Below are 16,973 nucleotides of genomic sequence, written 5' to 3'. Positions count from 1 at the left end.
CTTTGACGATCTCTCCATTACCAAGGACTACATCTAATGTTGTCCAAGTTCCACTGGACTCCATCCCCATTTTAGATATTTTGACAGTTATGTTTGGGTGTGGTCAGTGCCAATTGCCTTTCGAAACGTTGGGATTCGCCGCCACCGTGCGATAACGGCATAGGGTAGCCGCTTACTAGCGGGTATAGCAAACTAAAATGCCCCAGTGTCACTGGCGTGGGAAGGGTCAGAGAAAATACAGACTACAGCTACTGTTAGTGAGACACCGTGGGACTACATAGTCCGATCTTGACCACGAAGTGAGGAATACTGTATGTCACGCGGCCGATAAACACAGAAATCATTTAGCAGGATGATCACCAGAAGACACTAGAGTAAATTCAGTGACTCGGTAGCTGACCTGGTCATGAACTGTTGGTCATAAATGACAAATAACAGAGAACTGTTCAGACTCATCATGACTGCGCCTACAACAGACAGTAGAACTTTTAGTATCTTAGTAATATGTGTTGTACTGTAGTGAAAACGACCAGGCAAGGGTTTCATCCGTAGTCATTTATCGATCATTTTGCGATCTTCTTTAACACAGGAACTCGTCATTGCTTCGTGTAACTGGGAGTTACATTTAGACATTAACGCATGAAAGGATAGCACGCGGACGAGCGTTTCTGAAAGCAAGCATAAAGATTTTCAATATTAATAAATCTACTGCAACTATTATTAAAACTCGAAAGTAGGTTTTTATATAAAATTAAACAAACGCTCAATGATTTATGAAGATAATAGTGAAGATAATAGTTCAATTAGTTTTGCCTTAAGATATTTTCGTTTGCAAGCAAGTACATTATCTGGGTGACAAAATCACGATCGAAGCAATTCAGACAGACAATATGAATGCCAGAACAAGGGATGCAACAGAAAATCTTTAGAATAACATAGAACGGAGAAATTAGGAGCACGGAGCAAACTCTAGGCGAGATAGAGCTATTGGAAATTAAAAGGATGGAGCGGAAGTAAAGGCACATCATTTTTGTACTGGTCACAAAGTGAGACAGAAATAATAAGTTCAAATATTAGCACTGGTACTTCCTAACAGAGTAACACGAAAACCCCAATGACTCCCATCGAATCTGTCACTCGCTATTCTGTGTTGTGAAGTGGCCTACGAAGAGAAAAGCATTTACCCTTTTGGAATGTGTCCGACAACTTGGACTCCAAAGTCCCTCTGCAGGTTAGCGTAATAGGACATCAGGGTACTGATAACAATCTGTAGAGAAGGAAAGGAAGAACCAATGTTTGTTGACATAAAATTGTACAGATATGATCGTTCATTTGTTACAAATGAATAAGGTAACTAGGAATACTTGAAGATTTACCATTTTTTATTGTTTTTACATTCAATAAACTATGAACCAAATAAATGATGTGTATACTACGTGATTTGCGAATGAAGCTTGTGCAGCGTTTCTTTCCCTGTTCATACTTTGCTGAACATAAAACTATATAAACTGTTCAATCCTTTTAATTATGTTTTACCTCTCATACAGACATTTTACATTGAATAAAGACATTTACCTTGAATAAAGACATTTTACCTCTAGAAAAGACATGCTAATCAAAATTCTGTAATAAGTGTCTTAATAGACCAGTCCCACTTTGTCTAGGCATACAAAGTAGCAATCGGTGTCTTTAATTTACACACAACCAACTAGTTCCATAGCAACAATTTCCTGATATGTCACAAACTGACTCATTAAGTCATTAAATGAGTAGCCTCCATAGAATTATATAGACCAAGTACTTCAAAGTGAACCTCTGTTTGCGGCGGTTCGAGTCTAAGATTCAGCCAATGTGGGCATGTGAGAAAGCTTGCCAGTAGCTTCTCGTGGGTCGGTGGTTCTTTCCGGGGTTTTCAGGGTTCTTCCTCCACCATTAATACTGGCCGCCATGTATAGCCTATCGTGCTGAAAAATGGCGTTTAACCCCACAACAACAACAACAACTTCAAAGTGAAATCCGTAGAAATACAGTAGTGTCAGATTGGGCGTTTTGGGTTCCCGTCCCGACTGAGTCATGACTCAAAGCCGCAGCCTCTATCCCCAATGATTTGACAAGCAAGAGAAATACAGAAATGGGCAAGCCGTTGATGATTAATCGACGAAAATAGTCAAAATGTATAAACATTCATTAGGCTGCATACAGCTACTAGAAAGCCAGCAGTGCTGAATCGATCGATAAATAAGATGTGTAAGCTCGCATTACCAGTTTAAAGTAGCGCAGTTTCGATCGATAATCAAGTCTTGTAATTGGTACAGGTATAATTACAGCTCAGACTGCTAGATTTTCTATTATATTAAAGAATGACCATGGTATGTAATGGCATAAAAGCAGGTCGATACTAACTTTGGTTTGAAGGAGTTTACTGAGGTCTCTAGAAATGGTATTAAACTACCAAACGATTGGGATATAAGAAGTGTAGAAGAGATACTTCAATTGCTGTATCATCTGAGTGCCTCATATTGATATATCAAAGAAGCCCAACAATGTTATCTACGTTTTCAGAGACACATTCGGAGAACATTGATAAACTGATTAACTTTGGAGTGACATTACAAATGGAACAAAATAAATTAAGCAAGCATGAAAGTAAAGAAAAAGAAAGTTTTATATAATATTGTGCAAGAAAAGTAGAGTCTCTGACTAAATCGCTCATCACGTCTGAAGCGTCTGAAACTTGTGATTATTTTAGCAATTGTTCTAGCTGTAATTATGAGGACATCCAAGAGTAGACTAATTAAACAGACAATTTGGGGTAATATATAGAAATGGAATCTGAACTCACCAAACTTCAGCGGAATACGAAATTGAATACAAACACGCAGAAGAGGAGTGACCCAAGTACCGAAAACAATTTTCAGAAGCTATTGCTAAAAGTAATGGAGCAAACCAGTTGAGGAAATCTACCACCGCTCCAAGACGTTTGATGTTATTGCATACAAACGCAAAACGTCTGATCGTACTAGAGTTGGTGTAATATTCAGTGATGGGTCATTTGAGTTAATTTTGGTTAAAAATAATTTGGAATTCAACATATCCGTGTTTGCAGATGAATTTATATCTACGTTAGCAACATTTGCTGCAGATACCAGAAAGAACAAACCATTTTAGTTGAGAAAGTCTGATTTAAAATTCCGAGTTAATATAAAGTCGCGTAATACACTCTGTAAAGTTCTCTATCCATCTAGCCGTGAAATCATTATACCATTTGATGCTCCGGAGGAAATAAATCAGTGGCATGTGGATTCCATACTCAATCTGGGTGAAAAGATGAGAGATGGTTGTGGCATTGCAATACAACAAATTAAAAGGCATCTGCCTTGAAAAATATTAATTCTGCGCAGAACATGTCACAGTGAATACTGAAAAACAATATGCAAGTGTTACGTACTGTTTCAGGTACTCGACCATGTCTTAAATGTAGCATCAGAGTCAAATCACGTAATCAACCTTGCCAGTTAGGTGGATCTATTCGTGAATATTACAAGGCACGTAAAACACAGGCACTTGTTATTGCAGAAAAACCAAATCGCCTGACTCTACTGCCCGTGATTGCGTAAACAGATACAGAAATAAACGACATAATAGCTCGGATCAAAGCAATTATAGTTTATGATCCTCTTAGAGCACAAAATTTAAAAATGATGCAGAGAATTTCTTAAATTGAGAACCATTTCTCTTATATAAATATACATACTGTGCCTCAGCTAAAGCAAATTGCACAACAGCATGGAATACGAAATACTGACTTGAATTATTGTGACCCATACTTGCACTAAATCAATGTGCTCCACCACCGGCTGTTACTACTAAAGCAACGGTACTATAACTAAAATAATATGCACATTAGCATAATATAGAAATACCAAGATGTACCAAAAAAAGCTGACATACTTGAGATAGTAGACGTGTTTGAACAAAACGGTCGCCGTATTGAGGAGGAAAAACACCGTCGCCGTACTGAGGTAGAAAAACGCCGTCTTCGTCTTGAGGATGAAAGATACGGTCGTATTTAGGATGAAAAATGTCTTGCGCCTATTATAGAGGCGTTACGAGCTGTCGAAACTGCATCAGAAATGGCGATGAAAAAGGCAATCGGTGGACGCATAAAAAAGAGGCATTCGATTACCAGAAACAAGTTATCGAATACCATCGGGCAGAGGTCTTCGATTACTCGGTTGCAGAATATCACGCCGTTGATCCGTCCATTGACCAACCTTGTTTTACTCGCGATGGTGATCAAACACTTTTGTTGTGTCTTTATGCGAAATGAACTTGCATTGATGGTACCCAGCACACATGGACCAGGTATTGTCAACCAGGATCTGACAACAGGGCCTGGTATTAAATGGGTTTCATACTTGATGAAACCTCGACATCGCTTTTATTTTGACTCATATGGACATGCACCACCATTTGAAGCTGTTAATTATTTAACTAAGCACAGACAACAACTATTGTTTATTCGACCATACCTTTACAAATACGTTTGGATGGACCAATAAGCAGGCATTTTGTCGTTGAAGCGTTGCGTGCGATGGAAAGTTCACCGACACCGCAAGCACTTATTGATTTCACTTTAAAGTATGCTTAATATTATACAAAATATTTATTAATATTTACGGACGTTATTTAGCTAGACGACACGGTGCTGATGTGGATCTGAGCAGATTTGCCACCAAAGCGGGTTTGTCTCATTTTACTAGTCGTGTTGTTGTTTGCGTTTGTCCAGGAGAACTAGCAATTTATGAAGATCAAACAGGCAAATTTAAAACATCTAATGTTGACATTAAATATATTAATTGTCAAGCTCAAAGGCGACTTTACCGTAAAGAACCCGGCTGAGATCACTGAAAACGGAGGAATCGGAATCGGTTGCGTTTATCAAAAACTATGTTGATACAACCAATATTGTAATAAGACAATACCTGCATGAAGAAATAGCTCACGTGCCAGCTCACCACATGTAGTAACTTCACGGAACACAAGTATGTGAATATCAATCAAAGAAAAAGAGGAAGACACTGACGCCTCAACCTTAGGATATCGTCAATTTATTTTTAGTTTCATCGGTAGTGGCTTTGATAGACCTAAAAGTCACATCTTAAAGGCGATCATACTTGTTTATCATAACTAATATGCATTTGGGGTCGAATGGGAATATTAGTTTATGATGAACAGATTATTGGTTTTAGTACTATACTATCCGGACGGCAACTTACCCATCTTTGGTGTTTGTATTTAAGATTAGATTTTATCATTATTGAAGTAATGGATTCTGACCGCGGAGATGTGGTTGCGGAATTTACCGATGGGGTTTGGACCAACGGGCTACGGATGCTAACAATGACAACAATTTTGCTCCAATTCTTAATAAATATCTGCTTCAAAGTGATGTTACCAAACCCTTGTATAAACTGCCATATAATTTTGTTTTAAGGGTCAAGGTGAAATCACCCGTTGTTATCACACTGGTCTACCAGAGCCACCTCGAGGTCAGCTCGGAACCATCGCACTGGCAAACGCCCAAAAGTTGACTTCATCACCAGATGTGAAAACACACCGGGATTGTTTCTATAACAGAGAAGTGATTTTCGCAGCTGGTTAAGTTCACCAATGAATATTTTACATCAACAGTGACTTACTTACGAGGAAAATTATCTCGACTTTTTCAGCAAGGATGCACTTGTTTTGGGTATTAGTTATTGGACAAAGACGATCGTTAGATGCAAAAGGTACATGCGTAATCTGTGTGTTTGTAAATGAAAAGGATATAGAAAATATCGCTAAATGTACAATCGCTTGAAATTTAAATATTCCAGAGGCAGAGGTTTTCTATGATTGTATGACAGTTGTGCGAGAAAAAAAAGCAATTGGCTAGAACTACGTGTGCGTATTGTACCTGGACGTGATGATTCCAGACAAGGTCTGCCAGTCGAGCAGTTGAAATTCGCAACTGCATCATTAACAGAAGACCTGTGATAGACTTTCATTGTTACCGACGTGGAAAAAATCGAAGCAGAACAACAACCACGAGAACCACGTTGATCGCAAAATACAAATCCGCATATTTGGTTATAGATGCTACTTGGGTGGTTTTTCCGCAGCATCAACGGTTTGTCTTTGTGTAGCTGGAATCATAGCAACTGCATCCAACGTATCTGCACCAATCGGAATTATTGTCGGTGCTATATCGATAGTTACCGGTGTCTATGGTGATGGTGATGCTAGTAAAATAATTTCGATACGATTACATTAAAAAAATCCGCGTTTTTTTTCAGAACTGCTTGCAGTGGTACAAGGCACTCTCAACTCGATCAGTAAACTCTGTTCGGTGGCTTTTGAGAATAATATAATTAGTATGGCTCAATTCGAGACAGTGCTTACGAAAATTGAAAATCACCGAGCACAGATAAGAAATTGTGCTCTTGTGGATTTACAAACAATAACAGTCGAGTAAGAGCGACATTTTGATACAATCTACCTCAGTTTTGGATGACGTAATCGCAAAGTAACTAGCCTGGTTGTTGTTGTTGTAGGGTTTAACGCCATTTTTCAGCACAAGATAGGCTATACATCGCGGCCAGTATAAATGGTGGAGGAAGAACCCGGGAAACCCCCGGAAAGAACCACCGACCCACGAGAAGCTACTGGCAAGCTTTCTCACATAACCACATTAGCCGAATCCTAGACTCGAACTCACGCAGACTGAGGTGATAACTAGCCTGGAAAGCATCAATTAATTTAGCACCATTGGATGTCTAGTACAGCCTAAAGAATGTGTATTCATTTTTTCTTCTTTCATCGATTAATCATCCACGGGTTGCGCATTTCTGTATTTCGCTTGCTTGCCAAATCATGGGAGATACGGGCTGTGAGTCAGGAATCAAGAGGAGAGCTACAACGTCCAATCCGATACTTCTAATACGCATATCTTTACGTGTTTGGTTTGTTTTAATTATTTTTAACGTAGCTTTACTAATTTGAGTCATATCGCTACGATGTCTGCAGTGAAGCAGTTTATAGTGATGTCTAGCACTGGTGCATCATGCCGCAGACATGTAGCATCATCTCCCACCCAGGCACATTATTCTGACAACAGACTGACCAGTACTAACACTAATCTCTTAATGCTGAGCGCCAAGCAAGGCAGCTGCTAGTACTATTTTTATAATTCTTTGGCATGACTCTGCCGTGGTTCGAACTCCCGACCTCCCGCATCCGAGGCGAACCCTCCAACCACTTAGGCCTCAGGAGTTGTCCATATAATTAAACAACATCATCAATTTCGATTTCCTGAATTTTTTGGTTTTCCTTTTGTTCCAGATCTCGAAATTTGTGAGTCGCGCCAACATATAATTGCTAGTGCACAACACTGACTATTAAAGAAAAAGATGTTTTATTTCTTCGGTTATGCAATATTGTCTTGAGTTTAGAATATGTATCTTTAACAGCATTTTATTAAAAGAGAGTTGCCGTTGTCTATGAACTATATTATTAATTACATCGATTCGGATTGGCAAGAGCAGATAGCAAATCTCTTTTTTAAAGTTTAAGCTGGAGTGGGAGATGCTTGTGTTTCCTGATTACTTCTTAAATACAAACGAAATAGTTGTTGTTTATATTGTTTTCAAAATATCATAGATAAATGCCAACTAAAGGGACGCATACAATTAAGACGTATTTTTGATCGACGCATCCATGAAAATGTGCGTGTGTGTGTGTGTGTGTGTGTGTGTGTGTGTGTGTGTGTGAGAGAGAGAGAGAGAGAGAGAAGAAAACATACCAGTATAAGCTCGATAGGAATGGGTATGGGCAGGTCCCTGTTGCAGTTCTTATTACCGTTGATGCCATCCTTGATCAACACTAGGACTAATACACATGTGATGGACGCTGCTAGGGTTACGATGTTCGTGTTTTTTATGTTTAGGAAAAATTCAGAGTAAAACTGAAATAGATCATATTTTAATAAAACAGTTAAAAGTACGCCAAAAATAATCAATTAAGAAATATGCATTAAAAAATATTTAATTTCAACATAATCGGCACTGATACGAATAACATTTCATGATTCTAGCACGCGGTACTGTGACTGTGGCAGTTCCATCGGTTTAATTAGTCATGAACCTGACTTTGGGTCTAACTCCTTGCAAGTTGTTAAGCAGAGCGCCCTCAACCCATTTCAGAAAATAATGATGTGTGAACTTAACGCTGATGTGTGAACTTAATTTTAAAGTGATGACCCAACACAGCTTCTAATCATCAAGTCTACCAAGTAGTAGCCATTATGTAGTCTAAAGAGTAGAAAGAAGTATGTGACTGAAAGCTACAATATTGACCGTGACTCTAATGTGACTGAAAGCTTAAATATTGACCGCGACTCTATTGAGACTGAAAGCTTAGATATTGACCGCGACTATAAAGTGACTGAAAACTACAACATTGACTGCGACTCGAATGTGACTGAAAGCTTAAATATTGACCGCGATTCTAATGTGACGGAAAGCTAAAATATTAACCGCGAGCCCAATGTGACTGAAAGTTTAAGTATTGACCGCGACTCCAATGTGACTAAAAGCTTAAATATTGACCTCGACTCTAATGTGTCTGAAAGCTTAAATATTGACCGCGACTCTAATATGACTGAAGGCTAAAATATTGTCCAGGGATCTTGACTCTGAAGATATGGTAAACGACACGCCATCTGGTGACGGTATATCAGAATATACCATCTTGTATCCATGAACGTCAAACAACATTACACAGTTACATAGCATAAAGGAAAAGGACAACATAAAATACTGACCAGCAGTCTTGACCTGTAAGATATAATCCAGCATATAGCATATAAAGACACATTGCCAAGTGATAAGTATACCAAGTTTTAACCAATTTATTTCAAACGACTTTAAAGTTATACGGCGGAAACGAAAGTACCTTTGGGACGGATGAACAGGTGGAAACACAAATAATGTGCCTCCCGCTTATCGCGAAGGGGGGGGGGGGACACAACAAAATACTAAAGTAAGAAGAGTGCATAATAACAGTTTTAAAATATTTTTAAAAAATTCTAAATTTCGCTAGGTTAGAATGAAAAAGGGGAGGGAGACAACTCTCTCAGTTTGATTACATAGGCCTACATGTTCATCAATGTCATAGTTTAACTGTCACGTTCAGATTAGCAGGTAAAATCATCCCAGTCATGGCTCGAATGGAGTGCTCCGAGTCATGGTTGGATTGGTATTTGTAACACTGGCGCATGTTCAGATTCATCAACCTTCTTTCGATCAAGTCACCCAACATGGCACAAATTCGGGGTTAAGGACTTTAGCAAGGCTGTTCAAAAGCAAATATATTCTTAAAACGCTTGTCGGATACAAAAGGAAACACTACCCACTCTGAATATAAACTAGTAGCATCTCAGTATTAAGTAACTTACGTAGAGGAGGTTGAGAGGTCCGTGGTGTTCGCCAACCGGAATTCCGAAAATATGCTTGATTTGGCTAGAGACGACGTGGACGGCGGCGCCGGTAGTGAACCCGCTGATGAGGGGGTCTGACAGAAAGGATACTAGAAATCCCAGCCGACAAATTCCCATCGTCAGCTGAATAATAATAATGATAATAATAATAATAATAATAATAATAATAATAGATTATGGGACGTGACCAAAATAAAAAACGGGGTTCATGTTGTTGCATGATAAAGTTATATAAATAAAAAAACAAGGAAGAAAAGAATAAATATGCACTTTCCCATGCATTAATTATAATTCACATGAAGAAAAAAAACAGTTACATTCAATGTTTTTACTGCAGATGGCAGATAACCGCCTTTTTGTGGTTTGTTCTAGATTAGGTGCCCTGTCCTGATATTTAAGTTACTTATGTGACACAAAGCTATAATTCTGTAATCCTTTATCTGATATAAAACCGCTCCGGTGGCCGAGTAGTTAGAGCGTCCGCCTCGGATGCGGGAGGTCGTGGGTTCGATCCCCGACCGAGTTATACCAAATACTTGCAAAAATGGTACTAACAGCTGCCTCGCTTGGCGCTCAGCATTAAGAGGTTAGTGTTAGGACTGGTCGGCCTGGTGTCAGGATAATGTGACTGGATGGGACATGATGCTGCATGTCTGCGGCATGATGCCCTAGTTCTAGACATCACTATAAACTACCACACTGCAGACGTCGTAGTGATATGACTGAAACATTGTTAATGCTACGTTTAAAAGCCCAAATCACATATATTATATATATATATATATATATATATATATATATATATATATATATATATATATATATATATATATATAACGTTTTGCATATTCTAAATGTTTGAAATAACACGAGGAAATGTGCCATTTCTGCTTCATCATTTCTGTGTATTTGGTTTAAGAAAGTTTTTCCCGACACTGTGCTTTCTCATGATATTGACATACTGTTTGAGGCCGTATATAGGAATAATGAAGTACAATAACATATTTTTGTATTAGTCTTTACTCTGAATCAATATGTTGCCAGCAGGACACGACCTTGAAGAAGGGTGTTTAAAACAATAACTGTTCAATTACGATATTTGTAACTGGCTAGCATACCTGTAACCAACTGAAACCCTCCTAGATAATGTAATAAGCGTCCATACTACTTGGAAGCATTATGTACAATATTTGCGTGAATAGAATAAGTTGCACTGCTCGTATTGATTGACTTGTAAGAAGGAAAAGAGAAACAATAGTATTATGTTCTGCTCTGTAATAAAAAGTCTATACCTGTACACAGCCAATAACGAACGTAACAGACAGGGCAAAGCCGAGTTTGACAGGGTCAGCCAGATTCTGCGCGATCAGAGAGAACCTAGGTTTTGTGGTTGTTGTGACAGTGCTGTTGGTCATCATGGTTACGTTCTCTGGGATCTCGCCGTAAATCTGATAGCCACGTGTTACCACAGTACCTATCATCAGACTGACCACAGCAAATGTACCTGAAACAGAAATAGTCGAAAAATTTCGGGTAACTAGATTAAAAACATTGCAACTAAGGCGACCTGACGTTTCTCAATTGACAGAGATTTTGATGAATAGGTGTCAAAATGGTTCTGCTAGATACATAGCTAGACACAGTTATTCTTAAAAAAAATCTTTAACTGAAAAATCTAAGTTTCCTCAGATAAATAATGTCATTAAGAATCCTGAAGAAAATTTCACTCTATTTAACTTGGTCAAGTGCCATTTCTAGTTGTCGCCGAATTGTACAGAACTATGAAACACCATCTAATTTGGATACGGGTGAAAAATTTCAGAAATTTGATAGTAACGTCATTTAACTGGATAGACCGATATCTCATGCAAGGAACGTTTCTTCTCATTAAAGTTGATGCCATCGAGACGAAAATGTTTTTCATGCACAAATCTTACTTGTACTTTCAGTTGTTGGAACTTGAAGAATCGCAATATAATAATTAACTGAATTAAATGCTGGTAAAAAAAAAAAAAAACGTTTGTCCAATATTCACTGATGCAAGAAGAATTACCCATGGAAATATGTCTGGATGAGCCAAAGAAGAAGTAGAGCAGGACTGGGATGAAGGACGTGTACAGGCCATAGATTGGTGGCAACTGGGAGAGAAACCCGTAAGCCATACCTGAAATAAAATTGATCCAACATGTTGTAGTTTGACGATTGTAATGATAATAACATAATTCTTTTCTCCTCAGAAGATTTTGTAGATAATGAGGTGGTGGGATGGGGAGCAAGTTTTCATATAAGGACAGAAATAGTTCAAAGGATACTGGTATATACAGCAATATGGAGTATCAAGGTGTCAAAAAGACAACTGTCCAGTTCACCAAGTTTTCTTTCGTGCAAGAGTAACACATAATAGGTGCACCCACTCTTGAGATCTTTATCTCCGCTAGAAATTAGAATAATTTGATAAAAAGGTACTGCTATTAATGTTTGATTGAACTGAAATTCTTAGTCGAGTTCCTGACATCGAACATTGGTGATAATGTAGAGACAAACAGTCACAAGTACAATTATATATTTATAAAGGATATACAACATATCAATTCTATCATTAAAATTTAATACAGTTTTATACAGTGCAATTGTATTAAGGTCATTGGGATACAAAGTATCTAACCTATGAATCCAGTAACTTTCTTCAATCAGTCTCTTTATGTCTCTATGCACGATATCGATTGGCATGAAAGAAAAATCACCTAAAGAGTGATTATTTGTATTAAACTGTATTGAAACATTAGAGGCGAACTGAGGATCCATACGATTTTTTTCTAAGAAAGCGATGATTATTCATTCTCTTAGAACCTTGTTGAAGTGTTTCTCCAACATATTGCATATTGCATGTTTTTTGTGTGTGTTATTTTTTGTTGCGGGGGGGGGGGGGCTTTTTCGTTTTACAGGTTATCAAATAAATAACATGTGTTGATACTCAATGTTATAAAATAGAGAAAACACATCTTTTGTAATGAAGATAATAAAATAAGTACTTTCTCTAATATTTGTGCATTGAGAGCAACGACGTCTGTTATATTTAGATGAAAAAAAGTCTTTATATTTTCTGTCGTTTTAGTTCAATAAAAAAAATAATCTTGCAAACTCTTAAGTCTTCTATAACTAAGAATTGTTTGGCTTTTTTAAAGTGTTATTGTGTCGTTTTTATTTGATAAATTGTGGAGGCTCCAATATGTATTAATTATAAGGCCTACATTAGGTAATGAAGGATTATATTGTATTGTGTAAGGAATTTAATTTTTCTCTATTCTACAATTTGCTGTGTTTAAAGCTTCATGTTGAGTAAGATTAAATGCTTTGTTCAACACAGAATCAATTACATGCAGAGGATAATTTCTATTTTTGAAATATGTTTTGTCTCGTCATTATTATTTCACTGATTCAGTTTTCATTAGAGACTCGTGTATCTTTTTCATCCTGTTTTGCATATAAAATTGTTATGATGATGCATATCATTTATGACGTTACGTCAATGACGTACTGAATTGTTATTTTAAAATATAAAGACGTCAGCGGTTTCTTTCAAAACATTTTGTGTTTGAAGAGGCATACAGTAAATGCAAAACTAGTTGCAAAGATTTATCGGCGTTACTCTTGTTTTTTATTTCAATTCTTTATCAGTTCTTGTAAATACACACTGAAACGTTCAAGATCTATCATGAACAGCTTCGTTATAGTTAAGTCATGAAGGAATAGTCTGAATATTGTTCAACCGATTACGTAATGCAGACTTCCTGAAATATCTTGCAAGATGCATCTTAAATTGTATTATACTATAAGTTGTAACTCCATTGTTAAGGAAATCAAACGTGTACTTTCATTTATGGCTTTGGAGAAACCTGTTTTAACCGAAATAGGGTTTCCATTAGCTTGTTCAAGCAGAGAATCGTTGATATCAACATACAAACATGGAGTAGCAAAATAAATGAATACTATTAAGAGTTTACAAAATTAGTAATCATGACTTTGGTAAAGACCCGCACATGTATAATTTAATTACATTATACATTAAATTAGTTTGTAAATCAAGGGGTAGTTGTTTTAAAATTAGATAGTTACGAACATACATGCTGACATGAAAGCAGAGTAAATACCGGAAAGTATGACCATACACTAAAATGTTGTTGTGCCTGTTGTTGCCGCTATTGGGGTTAACGCCATATTTCAGCACACGATAGGCAATACAGTATAACTGTTGGCGGAAGAAACTGAGAAACTCCGGTAATAATCACCGAAACACGGGAAGCTACTGGCAAGCTTTTTCACATACCCACATTGGTCAAACCCGAGATTCGAACCACACAGGAACAGAGGTGAGATGGCAGTGATAGATGAAGGCGAGCGCTTTTGACCACTCGGCCACCCACCTTAAGATGAAAAAAAAAGTGCATATACGGGAAGATATGAGACCACTCGGCCACCCACCATGGCATGTGTCCCATACTGCATTTAATTTTCACTGGAGTCCTACATTACTTGTGATTTTGGACTGTGCCTTAGATCATGTGTGATTCTGGTATGTGTCCTACATTATGTGTGATTTTAGCATGTGTCCTACGTTATGTGTGATTTTGGAATGTGTCCTACATTATGCGTGATATTGGCCTGTGTCCTACATTATGTGTGATTTTGGCCTGTGTCCTACATTATGTGTGATATTGGCCTGTGCCCTACATTATGTGTGATTTTGGCCTGTGTCCTACATTATGCGTGATATTGGCCTGTGTCCTACATTATGTGTGATTTTAGCAAGTGTCCAACATTATGCGTGATGTTGGCCTGTGTCCTACATTATGTGTGATGTTGGCCTGTGTCCTACATTATGTGTGATGTTGGCCTGTGTCCTACATTATGTGTGATGTTGGCCTGTGTCCTTCATTATGTGTGATTTTGGGATGTGTCCTACATTATGCGTGATATTGGCCTGTGTCCTACATTATGTGTGATTTTAGCAAGTGTCCTACATTATGCGTGATGTTGGCCTGTGTCCTACATTATGTGTGATGTTGGCCTATGTCCTACATTATGTGTGATGTTGGCCTGTGTCCTACATTATGTGTGATGTTGGCCTGTGTCCTACGTTATGTGTGATGTTGGCCTGTGCCTACATTATGTGTGATATTGGTCTGTGTCCTACATTATGTGTGATGTTGGCCTGTGTCCTACATTATGTGTGATTTTGGCCTGTGTCCTACATTATGTGTGATGTTGGCCTGTGTCCTACGTTATGTGTGATGTTGGCCTGTGCCTACATTATGTGTGATATTGGTCTGTGTCCTACATTATGTGTGATGTTGGCCTGTGTCCTACATTATGCGTGATTTTCACAAGTGTCCAACATTGCTTGAGAATTTGGACGGTGTCTTAAATTATGCGTGATTTTTGTCCATTGTCCTACATTATTTTAATAAGAGAGCTCATCTCTTTTAGAAATTAATAGTTAGCTAATCTACCAAGTTTTCAAGATTATTATAAGCCTAATTCTGGGCAGAGCTAACCTAATAAACGCATCCAAAGGTCAGATTTTTCTTTCTTTCTTATTTTGTTTGTTTGTTTTTGTTCTGACCTATCTCAAACGATAAAAAAGTCACATTGCTACCAACATAATTGAATCTTACACCTTCATAGGCTGGATGGTCTAATGGTTAAAAGCGCTCACCTTTTCCGATCACTGCCATTTCACCTCTGTCCACGTGCGTTCGAATCTCAGGCTCGGTCAATGTGGGCATGTGAGAAAGTTGCCATTAATTTCCTGTGGGTCAGTGGTTCTTTCTGAAGTTTTCCCGGGTTCGTCCTCCACCAGTTGTAATGGTCGCCATATATAGCATATCATACGCTGAGAAATTGCGTCCCCCCCCACCTCCATCCCCTCTACAAAGCAAACAGCATGCACCTTCCTAGGCTTCTTGGATAGATAAGCGTCATCGATCCACTTCGTCCCTAATATGGAACAAAGCGGATCGACGTCCCTTGGCTAGTGAAGATGATTTCCATGGAGTGGGACAAGTTCATTGCAGGACGATCTCATATCACTACTATAACTACTGCTACTACTACTACGGCCGCTGTGGCTGGAGCTATTGATTCCAAACATAGTATCGATAGTAGTATTATTATTAGTAGCATAGTAGCGTTTGACATTGTCATTGCAGTTCTATATATTGTTATCAAACATAATGACGATGACGACAAGAATATTAACGACGATGATGCTAGTAGTAGTAGTAGTAGTAATAATAGTATTATTGCTTTTGGTGGTGTTGTTGGTAATAACTAACAAAATGTCTATCAAGTGCATAGGTGGACAGACATAACGAAGGGCAGTTTTAAACATTACCCTGTGGAATATGTACGATGCCAACGGTGATCCCGGCCACAACATCGCTCAGTAAGTACTTCCTCAAGCTATACCGTTGCATGATTTTCATGAACGGGAAAATCTCGTGCATGCAATACGTGACACAGTTTCTGGAACATTCGAATTTTGGGCACATCTCTTTCCGTATCTCTCTTCCAGTGTTTTTAACATTTTGGTAGAATTTCTTCAGCTGTAACCTTTGTTTAACGCTGCTTCTAAGTGCCTTCTGGGATTTGTTGAGCATGTGAACCCGAAATCGTCTTCTCTGCCCCGTGTGCTGCAGGAGGGACTCGCGAATCTCTTTATTGGCCACCATAATGAATATCAGCGAATTATATCGTCTAATTCCACTCCTGTTTTCTAGTCAAAATATGTCAGGAATATTGTAAATTCAATAGTAACCAACTGAATTATACTATTTGAAGAATCCGTTCCGAGAATAGATGGTAATCTATACAAATCCGTCCGTACTGCTTGATAGAAGCCGTTGAAATCTGGACGTCAAAGTTTTAAAGGGCTATAAATGAAGTAGTTAGACGAATATCAGTAAATGAGTGACCAATGTGAATGACACTTTGACACAACATTCAGTACGATAGGATGAAGTTTTCAAACTATAGACATTTGTTCAGTTGATTACGCCATCGATCATCCGCCTCGTATTCCCGCGAGCATTACAAAATATCAGTTCCATTGACGGATTAGTCTTACTCTGAACATCTTAGTGCACGTATTTGTAGCTGGAAGGGTTGATATGTTTTCTTCTGTGTGATCTTGCTTTTAGATAAAAATGTAACACTTGCTCTCATATCTTTCCAATTTTAATATGACAAATGTGGAGAGAAAGTTAAGTCATAATAACTTGACGTCCTTTGATAAAAGGACTCATCTAAAAGGACACACAATAACGTCGTTGTGAATACATCCATACATCCATACATACATACAATCATAAAATCATACATACATACATACATACATATATGCATGCATGCAGGCATAAAATTATGAAGATTTTTT

General features: G+C 37.9%; 1 protein-coding gene across 1 annotated transcript in view; it reads right to left on the bottom strand.

The window, feature by feature from the left end:
- The window catches only part of LOC149774329 (prestin-like), a 38,475-nt gene extending 22,206 nt beyond the window's left edge, over positions 1-16,269 (bottom strand). The window contains exons 1-6 of the mRNA XM_089945422.1: positions 15,933-16,269; positions 11,592-11,702; positions 10,831-11,042; positions 9,497-9,661; positions 7,844-8,005; positions 1,185-1,267 (exon numbers count right to left, since the gene is read on the bottom strand). Coding sequence (XP_089801548.1) covers positions 1,185-1,267; positions 7,844-8,005; positions 9,497-9,661; positions 10,831-11,042; positions 11,592-11,702; positions 15,933-16,269 — 1,070 coding nt within the window. The remainder of the gene's footprint in view (positions 1-1,184; positions 1,268-7,843; positions 8,006-9,496; positions 9,662-10,830; positions 11,043-11,591; positions 11,703-15,932) is intronic.
- Positions 16,270-16,973: the final 704 nt, after the last annotated feature.

Source organism: Sinohyriopsis cumingii, unplaced genomic scaffold (genome assembly GCF_028554795.1).
Source record: "Sinohyriopsis cumingii isolate HCF-2022 unplaced genomic scaffold, ASM2855479v2 utg000349l, whole genome shotgun sequence".
NCBI classification, from domain to species: Eukaryota; Metazoa; Mollusca; class Bivalvia; order Unionida; family Unionidae; genus Sinohyriopsis; species Sinohyriopsis cumingii.
Note: the sequence above shows the minus strand (reverse complement) of the source record. Positions and strands in the feature narration are given on the sequence as shown.